The following is a 16,783-nucleotide window of genomic DNA, read 5'->3' as shown; positions in this document are numbered from 1 at the left end:
TCATCTTGGCCAGGCTGGTCTCGAACTCCTGACCTCGTGATCCTCCTGCCTTGGCCTCCCAAAGTGCTGGGATTACAGGCATGAACCACCACGCCTGGAAGTACAGGCATGAGCCACTGCGCCTGGCCTTTCTTATTTATTTATTTATTTATTTTGGTAGAGATGGGATCTCGCTACATTGCCCAGACTGAACTCCTGGGCTCAAATGATCCTCCCACCTTGGCCTATCAAAGTATTGGGATTACAGGCATGAGCCACTGCACTCGGCTCAGCTTGCTGCTTACATGTCTTGAACACTTTTCTGATATTATCTAATCCTCCCTTTCAATTGAAAAGACGCTGGAACCTTCAGCAGGAAAGAATACCAAGCTAAAAATGACAACATCTAGTGTTCTTAGTGTTTGATTTGACAATTGTCTTCTATTTATGTTATCACTGACAATTTCTGGCTTTCTGATATAAAGTTTCTTTTAAAAATAAATGTACTTAGGATGTGGAGAAACTAGGATCCTAAAACATTGCTGGTGGGATTAGAAACTGGTACAGCCACTTTGGAAAACAGTTTGGTAGTTCCTGAGAATGTTAAATATAGAAGGTACCATATGACCCAGAAGTTCCTTTTCTAGTTATATACCTACAGGAATTGAAAACATGTGTCCACATAAAAGGTTGTACACAAATGTTCAAATAGCAGCATTATTCCCAATAGCCAAAAAGTCCAACTTAAATGTCCATCAACTGGTAAACTGATACATCAAATATGGTATATCCATACAATGGAATAGTATTTGGCAATAAAAAGGAATCAAGTATGATAACGATGCATGCTACAACATAAATGAACCTTGCAAACAGTAAACCTGTGAACATAATGACAATGTAAAAAGCCACATATTTTATGATTCCACATATACGAAAAGTCCAAAATAGGCAAAGCCACAGAGACAGGAAGTAGATTAATGAGGCCAGGTGCGGTGGCTCACCCCTGTAATCCCAGCACTTTGGGAGGCTGAGGCGGGCGGATCACTTGAGGTCAGTAGTTTGAGACCAGCCTGACCAACATGGAGAAACCCCATCTCTACTAAAAATATACAAATTAGCTAGGTGTGGTGGTGCATGCCTGTAATCCCAGCTACTCGTGTGGCTGAGGCAGGAGAATCGCTTGAACCCAGGAGGCGGAGCTTGCAGTGAGCTGAGATCATGTCACTGCACTCCAGCCTGGGCGACAGAGTGAGACTCTGTCTCAAAAAAAAAAAAAAAAAGCGAAAATGTTCTGAAATTCTATGGTGATGATGGAATAATTATTTGAATAAACTAAAAACGACGGAATAGTATACTTTTTTTTTTTTTTTTTTTGATGCAGAGTCTTGCTCTGTAGCCCAGGCTGCAGTGCGGTGGTGCGATCTTGGCTTACTGCAACCTCTGCTTCTCGGGTCCCAGTTCAAGCAATTCTCCTGCCTCAGCCTCCTGGCTAGCTGAGATTACAGGCATGTGCCACAATGCCCAGCTAATTTTTTTTTTTTTTTTGAGACGGAGTCTAGATCTGTCCCCCAGGCTGGAGTACAGTGGCATGATCTCACCTCACTGCAACCTCCGCCTTCCAGGTTCAAGCAATTCTCCTGTCTCAGCCTCCTGAATAGCTGGGACTACAGGCACCTGCCACCACGCCTAGCTAATTTTTGTATTTTTAATAGAGACGGGGTTTCATCATATTGATCAGGCTGGTCTTGAACTCCTGACCTCAGGTGATCTGCCCACCTCAGCCTCCCAAAGTGCTGGGATTACAGGGGTGAGCCACCATACCCAGCCAATTTTTTGTATTTTTAGTAGAGACGGGGTTTCACCATGTTGGCCAGGCTGGTCTTGAACTCCTGACCTCATGATCCACCCACCTTGGCCTTCCAAAGTGCTGGGATTACAGGCGTGAGCCACCGTACCTGGCCCGAATTGTATACTTTTAAAATGTACTTGAGTTAAACTGCAATAAAGTTGTTATTAAATAAATAAATACATCAATGCACTTAACATTTATAACATGGATAGATGTCGTAAAAATTTTTAAAGCAGGTAATGGTAGTATAGCAATATTATAAGAATTGTGGGCTGGGTGTGGTGACTCATGCCTGTATTCCCAGCACTTTGGGAGGCCGAGGCGGGTGGATCACCTGAGGTCAGGAGTTTGAGACCAGACTGGCCAACATGGTGAAACCTGGTCTCTACTAAAAACACAAAAAGAAGTAGCTGGGTATGGTTGCGGGTGCTTGTAATCCCAGCTACTTGGAAGGCTGAGGCAGGAGAATCGCTTGAACTGGGGAGGTGGAGGTTACAGTGAGCCGAGATTGTACCATTTGCATTTCAGCCTGGGCAACAAGAGTGAAACTCCGTCTCAAAAAAATAAAATAAAATTGTGATGCCATGTGGGAATGAATGAAGTTTGTAAAACGTTGCCCTAGTTGTCCTGGCTCAAGTGTTCCCCATGCTCAAATGAAAAATGATATTCAGAATAACACAGAAGCCTAGGAGGGAGAAGCAACTTCCATGCTTCCTCTCCAGGGTGCCTGAGACAAGCGTCTCCTTAATTGCTTAAAAGTCTCAAGCGTGCGACTTAATTAAACTTCAATTTCTGGAGTGTATAAATAATGAAATACGGCATTTATGTGTAGTGCTATTTACTTTGTAGCCTATTACTGCAAAACACACTGAATTATTAAAGCGAGTAATTGGTTCTACTCAGACCCTCTTTTCTGCCATCTCCTGCTATTTCTCTTATCAGTGCTTCTCCTGAACTGTCAAGCTAAATTAACTCAGGTGAACCTGAGGCTGCCATACAGACTAGCAGGGTAAGTTGGATGGAAAATCGCACTTCTTTCAAATACAGCCCTAACCCATGCTGTTGGCAACTAGTTTTACTTACAGAAGGAAACAGAAATACGTGGGGGGAAAATGGTAGAAGATGAATTTTAAGAAGCTGAATATGCTCACCTTATGGGAAGAATAGATTAGTGATGTCCCCCTCCCTAGTGGAGTATTTTGCAAGATGGAACTGTTTTTGCTATTTTAACATGGAGAAAGTCTGCAAATGAGGAGAGAGTGGCAGTTCAGGAAGCAGAAACAACACCTTGATAAGGCCCCTAGAAGAAGAGTCTGGCGATGGATAATTAGAGCCATGTCAAGTGTTGGCAGTTGAGAGTTACTACTAAAGTTCCCTGCAAACCACAGGCTTTGGAAAGCATGAATCCCGACAAAAATTTTCTCCCTTGACGTCATGATTAGACTCTTCGCTCAGAACCCACCCATGACACTAAGGACTTTGCTAACAGTTAAATCACTTTTAATGACCCATGGTTTCGAGTTAAATCAAATATCATAAATCTTTCAAGATAGAAGAGCTGGCATTTGCCTTGAAGTCACGGTGTTACATGAATAATGCCAAGAGAGTGCCAAAAAACTCCATGAGGGGCTTCATGACATTATTTGATAAATGCATTTAGTTATTAATAGTACATATTTAGCTTGGCTCATGATATCTGAAATGAGGCTGTATTCTTAAACAAAGTCTAGGTCTAACACATGGGAGGTGTTCAGAGCCTAAAGTTGGTAATTACAGCTATGTGTATACGTGTGTGTGTTTGCTTTTAGACATCACTGTGCACATACATAAGCTTTAAAACTAGTAAGTGTCACAGCAAGGATTCAAACCCAGAGAGGGGGACTTAAGAGGCCATGCCTTTAATCTTTATGTTGTATTTGGAACCACATACAAGTAAGTTAGGAAAAGAGCCCTCTCTGGCCGGGCGCGGTGGCTCACGTCTGTAATCCCAGCACTTTGGGAGGCCAAGGCAGGCGGATCACCTGAGGTCGGGAGTTCAAGACCAGCCTGACCAACATGGTGAAACCCTGTCTCTACTAAAAATACAAAATTAGCCGGGCGTGGTGGCGCATGCCTGTAGTCCTAGCTCCTCAGGAGGCTTAGGCAGGAGAATCACTTGAACCCGGAAGGCGGAGGTTGCAGTGAGCTGAGATCGCACCATTACACTCCAGCGTGGGCAACAAGAATGAAACTCCATCTGAAAAAAAAAAGAAAAGAAAAGAAAAAGAGCCCTCTCTGAGCAGATGAAGCCCCTACGCAAGGCTCCTGGCATGGACTGGATTTCAGTCTCCCACGCCTCCCCGGGTGCTCGGGTGCAGGGAACGATCTCCACAGCAGACCTTTGCCAACTCTACCTTCCTAACCCACCCCATCTGCCATTCGCAGAGGTTATTCACATTTGTGTTGATTTATTCCCCCTCCAGAATTCTATGAAGGCACCTGGACTATTCTCATTTCATTTTTTCCCTTATGATTGTTCCTGACATATAGGAGACTCTATTTCTCCATCTCCTTCTTCTTTCCAAATTAACATGTTATTGAGATTTTAAAATATGAATCTGCGGCGCTAGTTTGAAATAAATGGCTGTTGACATACGAGGGAGAAGAATTAGATGAGGATTACATATTTCACAAAGGTGCATTTCTGTCTCATTTCCTGAAAAAGAACATGAAGGACTTTAAAGCTTAGCGGGGGGGGGGGGGGAAACAAAGAAAAATGGTCTCCCCAACTAATTTCCAGCTTCCTAAGCCTCAGGCCATCAAGGGATTTTTAATTTTTATGGTAATTTATATACTTTAAATTGCTTAATGCATATACAAGTAGTGCATATCATAGAAAAAATTTTAAATACCACTAGCAAAAATGAGGGGCACTCAATTCCAATTTCATAACTACTGTTAAAATTTTGGTATACTGTCTTCCAGAGTTATACCCAATATATGTGGGTGTGTGTATATAAATATGTAAATATATAAAAACTTTTAAACTTAAAGTAGGATAATTTTCATACCTTGCTTTTTTCCTTACAAATCTGAACAATTACAAAAAACTAGAGAGGTTCTAACAAAAAACTAGAGAGGTTCTAGAAAGCTATCAAATGGTTCAAATTGTGAGATTTGTTCTCAGCTACAGCATGGTGGTTAGCAATTTTGCTGTAAAAGCACATGGACCTGGCTTCAAATTCTAGGCCTGCCACTTGACTGTCCTATCTTGGGCAAGTGCTTTAACCACCTTTAGCCCTCAGTTTCCTCATCTGTAAAATGGGCATACCAATGATAATGGACATCTGCTTTGGGTTTTGGGGTTTCTTACTGGCATCCATTTTTAGGACTTTCTGGTAAAAGCATCTTAATTTTATTTTGGGGACACCACTCTTTTTCTGTTCTCAGTCCATGAGGCTTGGAGGGGATGAATGAGCTGCCCCTCACCCCACCAGCTGTAAGCACATTTCACGTGTAGCCATCGGTGATTGGAAACACATGTTATTCAAGTGAGGTCAACAGAGGCAGCCCTGGGACTTTTGCTGGATGGGATTTTTCCCTTAGGGGCTACCAGAAGAGGAGGTTGCACGCCCAGACCTATTGGGAATCGTTACATAGAGAAAATTTACCTGAGAGTGTCACCCACACAGAAGGAAGCAGAGCTAAAAGGAGGCAAGATTGTTAGAAATCCTGGCTTCACTTGCGACTGAAGCTTTATCTCTTTGCACTTTCCAGTTTTATGAGCCAGTTAAAACCCCTTTTATGACTAAGTGATACAAACAGATGAGCTGGTATTCTATCACGTGCAACTGAAAGAGTTCTGCCCTATCCAATATGAGTTCCTACCTCCTAGGTTATTATGAAGATTAAATGAAATAATGCAGTGAAGTGCTTAATAAGGTACGTGGCATATTGTAAGTCATCATTCAATATTAGTTATCATCATCATTATTACTAAGTATTAACATGACATTCATCAAAAGCCTTCATTTTTCTCTAAATATGTTATATCCATGCCAAAACCAGGCTAGGCAGGGCAGCAAAAAGCATGTTATTTTATGTATCAACATTCTACCTTACTACAAACCGGATTTGAACTGCTAGTAAACATTTTTTTTTTTTTTTTAATGTGAGACAAGGTCTCACTCTGTCACTCAGGCTGGAGTGCAGTGGCGCTATCTCGGCTCACTGCAACCTCCGCCTCCCGGGTTCAAGCAATATCTCTTGCCTCAGCCTCCAGAGTAGCTGGGATTACAGGCACCTGCCACCATGCCCGGCTAATTTTTGTATTTTTGGTAGAGACCAGGTTTCACCATATTGGCCAGGATGGTCTCGAACTCCTGATCTCAAGCGATCTGCCCGCCTCAGCCTCCCAAAGTGCTGGGATTACAGTCTTGAGCCACCGCGCCTGGCCACACTCCTTCAGCTTTTAATGAGTACCAGGAGACTGAGATTGGTGTATCCTTTATTATATATAGAAGCTGAGTCTCAGTTTCCTCAAGTCATACCTACCCCCACAAGAAAAGGCTGCTTGAATCTGCATCTTTTTAAAAAAATATAAAACTGAAATAGAGATGGATGTCTCACTATATTGCCTAGGTTGGTCTCTAACTCCTGGGCTCAACCAATCCTCCTGCCTCAGCCTCCCAAAGTGCTGGGATTACAGGCATGAGCCACCAGGCCCAGCCTTGAATCTGTAGCTTAGCCCTTGCTAACACTTGCTGGGAGTTTCTGGTGTGGCACGTTCGGTGTCAGCACTTTACCTGCATTGTCTCATTTTGTCACTGAGCTTATTTCTGAGAAAGCCACAATTTGCTGAGGACTGACTTGTTCAAAGTCATGCGGGTACTTAGCTGGGTCTAGTTATGGCTCAATTCCTAAGTAACAATGCAATGATGGATAATAATAGTACCCAGAACAGCAAATCATTTGGTGACTCCCATGAGCTAACCTACTGTGCTAGGTGCTTTATGTACATTATTATTTCACCTCTCGGATCTCAGTTTTCTCACTCACAAAAGAGAGCCATATTTTGGATTATGTATTCTCTGTTGTCTTATGTAAAGCTTGGATTATAAATTGTACCATATGAGATTACAGTCTCTCATGTTGCTAAAAGAGATAGGGGATCATCTAAAAGTCACTTGAAATATATCAAGGTTACTCTTTTCTGGCACAAAATCAGCAACTCCCAATAAAGGTATCATGTCAAAAAACTTCTTTTTCCAAGAGGAGTTTTCGGAACTTCATAATCTGAAATAAATGCTGGGGAATATTTAAGGGAAACATAAAATGAATAAATGAATTCTATCTTCAACAGAAGTCTCTTTTCTTTTTATTATTTGTAAAATTGTGCTAAAATCCATACAACATAAAATTTTGTCTTTTTTTTCTTTACAGTGAATTATAAATGAAGTATTCCTAAGGAAAACAAATCTGTTCTCAAATTCTCTTCCAAAGACTCTCACCTGTGAGTTTTAAAAGGAACCGTGTCAATATGGCCAATATTTACTGAATTTAGTAAAGGTGTTAAAAGCAGGTGCTACATATTCAAATTAGTCAGGACTCTCTGGTAGCAAGTAACAAATGCAAGTCAAACTAGATTAAGAAAAAAAGGGGAACTCATTACATCACAGAATCTAGAAAAGGTTGAGACAGCACAGCCAGTGAAAGGCAAGAAGCTGGCCTTGGGAACAGTGTTGGGAGCTGCCCCCCCACCCCGCCACCAGCCCAGCTGACCCCACTCCGCCCTACCCCATCTGGGTTGCTCTGCGTCACTTCTCATCTCTCCATATCATCTTGGTTTTCATGAGCTCCTATTGCAGAACAGCCTTCTCCACTGGCAGAAATACAGTTGCAATCCCTGAGTTGCATAATGTAAAGCTTCAGCCACTAGAAACAGTTTGCCCTTACGCTGTTCCCTTAGCTCTCTGTTGTGCCAAACCCCTATTAACCTCAATGGGGAAAGCACCAGGTTCAAGAGGCTGAAGAAAAGACCCAGAGCCAGCAAACGAGACCTGGGGTTTTACTGGGGGCTTCCATACAGAGGAGAGAGTCCAGTGGCAATGGGCTGGGCAGGAGGACCGCCTTACATACAGTCCAGTGGCAGTGGGTTGGACAAGATGACTGCACAGCCCAGTGGGGAAGGGCTGGGCAGAAGAACCACAATTGTTTGCAAAAGGTGTGCAGTTTACATATTATAGCGTTTTCACTTGCCACCCTCCCCTCAACAACCTCCACCTGGCAATCTTCATGCAACCCAAAACTCAAGGCCTTAATCCCCTGTATAGCCCGTGTTCCACGGGGCAGGACGAGGGCTCAGATGTTCCTCATTGAACGTAAGACTGACTCTCTGGGTTGGCCACTCCAGGATTCCCTAGGTTGGAACACACATTCAGGTGCGGCTGGCATGCAGGGTCATTCCAAGGGTATGCTCAAGCTATTGCTATCAGGTACATTTACCATATAGTCTCTGATCCCAATTTTTAAAAATCCTTAAGAAAAGTCTGATTTTGCTCAGGAACCTACCTCTGGTAAGTGACCCGCAGGTTTTGATAAAGTCAAGTGCACATAACGGCTGCTCTAGTGTGTGGTGGATGCTCACTTCCTGGGTGCCCCCACCCAACTATTCCCCTTTCTCTCCATCAATAGTCCCAAGATTTTGATTTAAAAGAACCATCTAGTTCAGCTAAGATGCTTTTGGATGCAGTAACAGAACCCTCAACTCCAACACAGGGCCCAAGAAACGTTAGACCTCAGGATGCCTTGATTCTGGGACTCAGTGGTGTCCTCAAGGACCTGTATTTTCTTTTTCTACTGCCCAAACAGATGGCTTCATCCTAAAGGCGATTCCCTTATGAACATGGTGGCAGCTGGGGCTATTTATTTCCTTGGTTGTATCTAGAAGATGGAGTCTTTTGTTTAATAATGTAAAATAAGTTCTTTCCTTCTGGCTGATTGGGCCAGTTTGGGTCATTTGACATACCTGTGGACCAATAGCTGTTGGCAGAGAAATGAATGTATTGACAGGCTTAGTACTGGATACAAGAAGCTCACACTATGAAAGGCATGGATCATGATGGTGGGCTTAGACACTCCCTTGGGGTGACACAGTGAGACACTATCTCAAAAAAAAAAAAACCCAAAAAATAAAAGTAATAAAAAATAAAACCTATTTAAAAGGAAAAACATCCCTCACTTTTAATGGTGTTACTATTAAAGACCCTCACTATTCTTCGAAAGGGTATGGGACTATTTTGAATATTATTAGATAATAAGGAACTTAATACTATAAGTAAATCTTGGAACACGGCTGGCACAGGCAGGTCCTGCACCCATTCATTAGTTCGTTCAACAAGTATTTATTGAATATCTGCTATGAGATCATCTATCTCTGTTTTAGGAGTTAGTGAAACAGTGATTTAAGGAGATCACTGTTAAGTGTACATGAGGGGGCAGGAGCAAATAACATACAATATTCACACAATGAGTGCTGTGAAAAACAAAAGACTACACAGGGTAAGGAAGAAGAGAGTGATGGAGAGGAGTACTCGAGCGGCTAGCAGGACCCCTCTCAGGAGAAAACATTTGAGCATAGTCCTGAAAAAAATGGAGGAGTTAGCCGTGTTAGGATGTGCACAAACATTCCAGCACAGAGAGATGCATGCTGCTGAAGCAGGAATGGGCTTGGTGTATTTGAAGCCCAGTGTGGCTGAAGCAGAGCAAGTGAATGGGGAGTGGTAGGAGAGGAGGCCAGAAAACTAAATGGAGTTGAGATCAGGCAAGGGCTCAAAGGCCACACTGGGAAACTTAAAAGTTATTCTTAGTGTGATAGGAAGTCAGTCACTGGAGGGCTTTAACCAGCAAATAGGTGGACCCCATCTGGTCCACCTATCAGATTATTTAAGCGGCCGTAAGGAAAATGGACTGTAGAGGGCGCTAGAGTGGACCCACACAAACCAGAGAGTAGGCACCTGCAGGTGTCCAGCTAGGGAATGATGGTGGTTAGGAGCTCAGTAAGTAACTATGGAGTGGAAATGGTGGAACTGGGGACATATTTTTGAGACAGAACCAATAGGGCTTACTGACTGAGTAGGTGTGGAGGGTGATCGAGGGGATTCATGGACCAATCAATAAAAATGAATTGTGGATAGAATCAAGACTCACACTACATAATATCATAGATGGTACTCAAGATCCAGACACCTTTAATGTGCTCTGGGGCTATTAGCTAATTATAGGATGGCCATAGATGAAGCATTTTGCTACAGAACACCATCTCTTTTTAGCGAGACCTTTGTTCCGGTTTGAACACTCTGAGAAGACTTATCTCAGACACTAAAGGGAACTGCAGGAAATGGTGCCTCTTGATGAGACACACGCTTCCTTTCATTGGAGCAGCTGGGGAGGCTGCCAAGTGTAATGTGTTTCTGTATTGTCTCCTTTCCCTCATCCCCAAATTCTGGGAGGGCAGCAACTCCATTCACCATTGTACCAGGAGTGCCTGGCAGAGTAAATGTGCAATCACGTTTGCTGAATGACTATGGAATAAAATGGCAGAGGAAAACTACAGGGCTTAGAGGTATCTTAAGTCTCCCTTAGAAGCCATATTTTAAGAGAAACAACAATATCCAGGCCAACACAGAAAAAAAGAATAAAGTTCAGGACAGGGTTGCGGTTGAGTAATCAGTAAGAGCGCTAGGATGGAGCCCATAAATGAGAAACAGTGATTTTGCAAGAGTTAGCACAAAGGGCCATGCAATAACCATTGTTGGGATTTTGCTGCTAAACTTGATGATCTCATCATAGGATCATCAAATGTCTGAGCTGGAAGATATCTTAGACAACTTTTGGATTAATTTGCTCATTTCACAGATGAAGAAAATAAGGTGAAATGGCTTTGGACTAGAACCCAATTTGCTGGACTCCACATGCCAAATTCTTTTCAATATTGCACTGATTAGCAGTTAACCTTCCTTTTCTGTATGTAGGCTCAAGGAGGAGTTTTCAGAAGCAACCTAGAGTCTTCTAATGTCTAAAATCTGTTCCCAAGTACAATTCTCATTTTATCATTCAGTTTCATGAAAAAAAAAAAAAAAGATCTCTCTTGATAAACCTTTCCTCTTGTTCAGTGAAAATGAGGCCGCCCATCATGGTTCCCTTTTTGAAATGGCTGCCAGGCTTAAATTGAACACTTAATCCTACTAACAAAGGTATTGTTTATTTTTGACAAACAGTATTTATTTACCCCTCTTCTTTATGACTTTTCATTTTTTATACCATTTCAATGGACTTATTGTATATGTGTCTTTTACTATACGTTGTCTCAGACTCTTTTTGGAAGTCAGCCAGCTGTAAATCACCAATAAGCCAAAATAGAAGGAAGATTTCATTTGTTTTGTGCACTGGGACTGCTGCTTCCAGAATGGTGTTCATTTTCAAATCCCCCCTTGAAAGAAAAGCTCAGACCTTACTTACCTCTTGGCTTTATATTTATAGAGAAGGAGGCCACCACAGGGCAGATTGCATACAAATGACTAGTTATAAAATTGAAGGGTCTGCCTACTAACGAGGCAAATCCTTGGAAACTTCTGTGAAATGAAAACAAGATGTGGAAGGAGAGTGCTATGTTTCCTGCGTTGACGTGGCAGAACTTCACTTACAGCAGCCCCCTGTGGGAGGCGAGGCAGCACAGGCTGTGGATGGTAAGCAGGTGGTGGACTGTGTCACATCCAACTCCAGGCTCTCAGCTAACTACAACCACAAGCCTGACCCTCCCCAGGCCAGAGAAATGAGATCACGTAGCCTTCATCTCTTCTGGATTCTAGCCATGTAAAGAGATTAAAGCACTCGTTTTCTGAAAACACGAGGCTTTCTCTTCCCTCCCTAAATGAAATTCCTCCTAAACCACAAAAATTTAACCCAAGCAGAATTAGGAAAGCAATAAAGGAGACCGAGCAGAGATCTTTCCTCCTGCTCCCTCACAACTTCAGAATCTTCTGTTGCCATTTCTGTGGAGGTAGCAAGAGAAACAATAAATAAGTCCCAGAAAATGTCAACTGTTTATGCATTTGAGCCTGAGACTTCCTGTGGCTTTTGTTTTTTACTCCTTCCCCAGTTTTAAAATTTTGTTCCTTATTCCTATGGTGTTGGCCATGATTTCCATGATAATCTAAGAGATATGTTCAAAAGAAAAATGGCTTCAAGGGTACTGTTGCTCCTGGAAATAGAAACACTCCTTCCCTAAAACATCCATTTGGATTCTGTTCATGATCTCCTCCTAGTCAGAGACACTTTGTTCAGATAGACACAAAAAGATGCTGCGCCACTGTTCTCGACACCTTGAAGAATGAGACAGATCCAAAAATCTACAGTGTTTCTTTAAAAAACATCTCAGTAAAATTACGAATTGCAGGCAAGTCTATGGCCTGACATCAGCATAGCAGGTAAGTGCTCAACCTGAGCCCACACTGCCTGGATCTTTATCCTTCTCTACCAGGTTACCTGTGAACCTTGGACAAACTGCTAACCCTTGTGCAATACTTTCCTCATCTGAAAAGTGGGGATACCACTGGTGCTTACTTTGCAGAGCGGGTTCTCAAACTTTGTTGTGCATGAGAAACAATGGGAGGGACGTGTTAAAACACGGTTGCTGACCCCCCAAAGCTTCTGATTCTGTAGGGCTGGGGTGGGGCCCAGGAATCTGCATTTCTAACAAGTTCCCAGATGATGCCTGTGCCACTGGTCTGAAGTCCACACTTTGAGAACCACTGTCAAAGGGTTATGGTGTGGGCCCGGCGCGGTGGCTCACGCCTGTAATCCTAGCACTTTGGGAAAGGCTGAGGCAGATGGATCACTGGGCTCAGGAGTTCCTGGCCAATATGGTGAAACCCCGTCTCTCTACTAAAAATACAAAAATCAGCTGGGCATGGTGGCACACGCCTGTTTGCCAGCTACCTGGCAGGCTGAGGCACAAGAATCACTTGAAACTGGGAGGCTTGAACCCGGGAGACAGCGGTTGCAGTGAGCAGAGATCGCAGCACTGCACTCCAGCCTGGGCAACAGAGGGAGACTTTGTCACAAAAACAAACAAACAAACAAAAGAAAAACAGCGGTGTGGGGGAGGTTATGGTGTGGATTATGTAGTTGTATATGTTAAGCGTTAACTGTGACTATTTGTACGTACTGCGGTTAGCACTGTCCCTGGCAATAGGTTAGCGATGTTAAGGGTGACAGTTATTATTATCTTACCAGTTGTCCCATCAAACTTAGCAATCATATTAAACTTGCAGTTAAACCCTAATTAATCTCTTACAAGAAACTCCAGTATAGAAGAGGGGAAATCCTATTAATTTCCTAACAGAGATATCCTTAAAGACTGTATACATCCAGAAAGGGCTGTAAAGTGTTATAAGTACTTTAAAGTGACAGATTGTTGGGGTTTTTTCCCCCTAAAACTTGTCAGTACCCATTTGTACTGAGACAGAAGGGAAACAAAGGCTGACACAGCTACTTCTTGAGGTTTCGTGTCTTTTAGTTACAGTAAAAGCACCAAAGAGATTTAGTCATTATGGTCAAAAATAATTTTTCAGCTCCTTTCAGGTTGAAATTAATGAGCCCAGCAAACAAGGACGTTGCAATGGCAGTTAGAAACAACAGTTTTGAAAGGGCAGATGAAACAGACTCGCTACAAGACAAGGGGATTGTTGAAAAGCCCTCCACAACAAAGGAAATGAACTCAAATCCCTAACCTGCGGGGCGTTCCAGCAACCCTGAGGCCAAAAATAAAGCTCTCTGATGAAAAGCCTCCGCGTGTTAGGCTTTGTGTAGGGAAAGAGAGTATCAAACACAAGGTTGAAGGTTAAGATGTTTTTCTTGTAGGAGGACCCTTTGACCACACTTGAGCCTGAAACAGAATGAGGATCTGGAAACCCCCACTCTGTCTTTTCTGTGCCACGCATCAGTCCTTTCAAGGAGAAAACTTCTTTTTAATAAACTTAGGTCAAGTGTCTCTTCTGTTCTAAGCATGGGGGTACTCGAGGTTGAATGAGAGGCTGCCAGTCCTTGGTAAACATCTAACTTTTCCAACTCAACCATATCTGAGGTTTCGGTAAAATTCTCCCGTGAAACATGAGAATTAGATAAAACATTCTTGCACCGTGATGGCTTTTGACAAATTAAACAAAGGGTGCATGTTTGCAAGAGTGCAAAAATACGCCTTGCCTTGACAGTTAAAAAATGTAATGTACGAAACCACTTTCCTTGACACTTCAAAAAATGTACGTGATTATCAACACCGAGCTGTTAAGGGGGACTCCACCAAGGTGGGTCTTCTTTTCTATCGGGCTAAAAACAGAGGTGGGCAGCCCGTGGGTGAAACTTGGAAATCTGTCTCTCCAGCGCAAAGCCTCCCTTGGACTTGGCACGGGTGTAGGGAGCAAGACACGGGTCCGCAGATGGGATTCTGGGGTTGCCACGACTCACCTCGCCAACTTCTCCAGTCTCGCAGCGCCCCGGCGGCCCGCTCGGGGGCGCGGACGCGGGGGCCGGCGCCTCCGAACTCCCGGGCTGGCCCCGGGGAGGGCGCCCGGCCCGGGCCAGCGCGCGGGGACAGGCGCGGGGTGGCGCTGCGGGGCGGACGCGGGGCGCGCGGGCAGCGCTGGGGGCTCAGCGCGGCCAGCGCGCAGGGACAGCAGCGCCAGCAGCAGCGCGGCCAGCGCGAGCAAGAGCAGCGCCGCCGCCTTGCTGCGGAGCTTCATGGTGCGGCGCGGCGGCGGCGGCGGCCCCCAGGCGGCTCGGCCCCTCTGCGCATCGCGGCGGCGGCAGGATGAGTGCAGCAGCGCGCGGCGGTCGCCTCCTCCGCCCGCCCGCCGGGGACTGGGGTCGTGGCGGCCGGCGGGCGGCCGGCGGCGGCGGCGACGGCGAAGGAGGAGGAGAGAGAGGAGAGGAGGGGGAGGCGGTGAGAGCTGGGTTACAGGAGGAGCAGCCCGCGCCTACCGTACTGTGTGGAGTAGCCGCCCCTCCGCCCGCCCGCAGCCAGGCTCTCGGGCTTCTGGTAGCTCAGACTCAAAACCACTTCATTCATTCATTCATTCATTCGTTCTTTCGTTCGTTTACTTCCCCATTCACTCACCCACCCATGCCATCCACTGTTCCCGCTGATTCTCTCATACCATGATTCACTTATTTGTTGATGTATTCCATGTGTTTCCTCCTTATTTATTTTATCCATCTATCCACACATTTGTGCACTTATCCACACATCCTTTCAGGCAGGAACATCTCTGTCCTGTTTGCCCAGTGCAGGGATCTGCGGGTGGTGGTGCCCAATAAATATCTGTTGAATAAACCCCTATTGCCGCCTCTGTCTTGCCACCTCCATTTTTCCTGGAGGAGGACATATTCAACAAGGACACATGCAATAAGGCAAAGCGAGTAAAAGTAACACGTGATTAGTAGTTGGGGTTTCAGACTCAAAACACCAAAGTAGAACTTGGGACAGCTAGACTGGACCGAACCGATCCCTGTAGTCTGAAGAAATTAGAGAATGAATTTCAAAGTTTGGATGTGAAATCTGACACTGTGGTTAACTGGCTTGGTGATCCTGAGGAAGCTGCATAACTTTCTTAAGCCTTAACTTCCTTACATGCAAAATGGGAATGACAATACTGCTCACTACAGAGGCGTTTTGTGAGCATTAAATTAAATAATGCCTTCAAAGAAACTAGCACAGTGCCTGGCTCACAGTCGGTGCCCAATAAAAGTTCTGTAATGATTAGTTCAATAAAACATAGCTTATAATATACACATAAACACACATTTTATTTTCTTTCTGGCACAGATTTGAGATAGAGTAATAATTTCACAACACAATGTAAGAATGGCTTCTTTGGAGACTTTAACAGCTGCAATCGCCAGATGAAGGTCGTAATTTCCAGACGATTCTTCCAGGGGATCCCCAGTTACAAATCTGAAACATTAGGACACATCCTCTTATGACTCACGGTGAACTGACAGCCAGGACTCCATTAACTCTCTTTTCAGCACACCACAGAACAAAGAACACTAGTTAAGTTATAACAACGTCCCTGAGTTTTTCAGTTTTTTTTTTTTTTTTTTTTTTTGATCACTCTGTAGCCCAGGCAGGAGTGCAATGGTGCAATCTCAACTCACTGCAGCTTCCGCCTCCCGGGTTCAAGCCATTCTCCTGCCTCAGCCTCCCAAGTAGCTGGGATTACAGGCTGCGCCACCATACCCGGCTGATTTTTGTATATTTAGTAGAGACGGGGTTTCACCACGTTGGCCAGGCTGGTCTTGAACACCTGACCTCAAGTGATCCACCCGTCTCGTTCTTCCAAAGTGCTGGGATTACAGGCATGAGCCACCGCGCCCAGCCTGTCCCTGAGTTTCTACAAGATTCCATGTTGCTTTATAAATAATCTAAGATTTAGTTATATTCTGAATTATTCTCATATTAGCATTTTATATTAATTCCTTGAGAACCCATTGTATTTAAAGTTCTAGGGATGAGAATATTTAGTAATTTGGAAGCTCTTGCCAAGCAGACATCTAGGAAATGGCAGGGTGCAAGTTCAGTGTGGGGGACATGTTGTAGGTGAGTAAGCGCAAAGAATCCATTAGTTCTCAAAGATGAGGGAGAAGGTTCCATCCTACTAGGAAGCATCTGGAATTGTGGGAAGGCTGACAGGTTCTACTAGCATATGCAAAACCTCCTGCAATGCTCAGGACATGCCAACAACGAAAACTATCCTGGACCAATGTGGGACCCTGTTGAGAAACACTAGGCCAGGCTAAGGCATGATGTTTAGATCTTTCAGGTTTAGAAATGGCCACCACTCTGTTGACATGTGGCCCAGAGAAGCAGGCATTCCCAACTCTGTCTTGCCCCCTCCCTTCTACCTCTAGGAGGAC

At 44.2% G+C, this 16,783-nt stretch overlaps 1 protein-coding gene across 5 annotated transcripts in view; it reads right to left on the bottom strand.

The window, feature by feature from the left end:
* The window catches only part of GXYLT2 (glucoside xylosyltransferase 2), a 92,944-nt gene extending 77,960 nt beyond the window's left edge, over positions 1 to 14,984 (bottom strand). For 2 of the 5 annotated variants that reach the window (XM_034956896.3, XM_034956895.3), the window contains exon 1: positions 14,336 to 14,981. In XM_034956896.3, the coding sequence (XP_034812787.2) occupies positions 14,336 to 14,610 (275 nt within the window). In that variant the 5' untranslated portion in view covers positions 14,611 to 14,981. Of the gene's footprint in view, positions 1 to 14,335 lie in introns of all 5 variants that reach the window. The other 3 variants (XM_034956894.3, XM_034956892.3, XM_003815801.6) reach the window with 3 other exon arrangements.
* Positions 14,985 to 16,783: the final 1,799 nt, after the last annotated feature.

This window comes from Pan paniscus, chromosome 2, assembly GCF_029289425.2.
Source record: "Pan paniscus chromosome 2, NHGRI_mPanPan1-v2.0_pri, whole genome shotgun sequence".
Classification (NCBI taxonomy): Eukaryota; Metazoa; Chordata; class Mammalia; order Primates; family Hominidae; genus Pan; species Pan paniscus.
The sequence above is the reverse complement of the archived record's forward strand: the minus strand, read 5'-3'. Positions and strand labels throughout refer to the sequence as shown.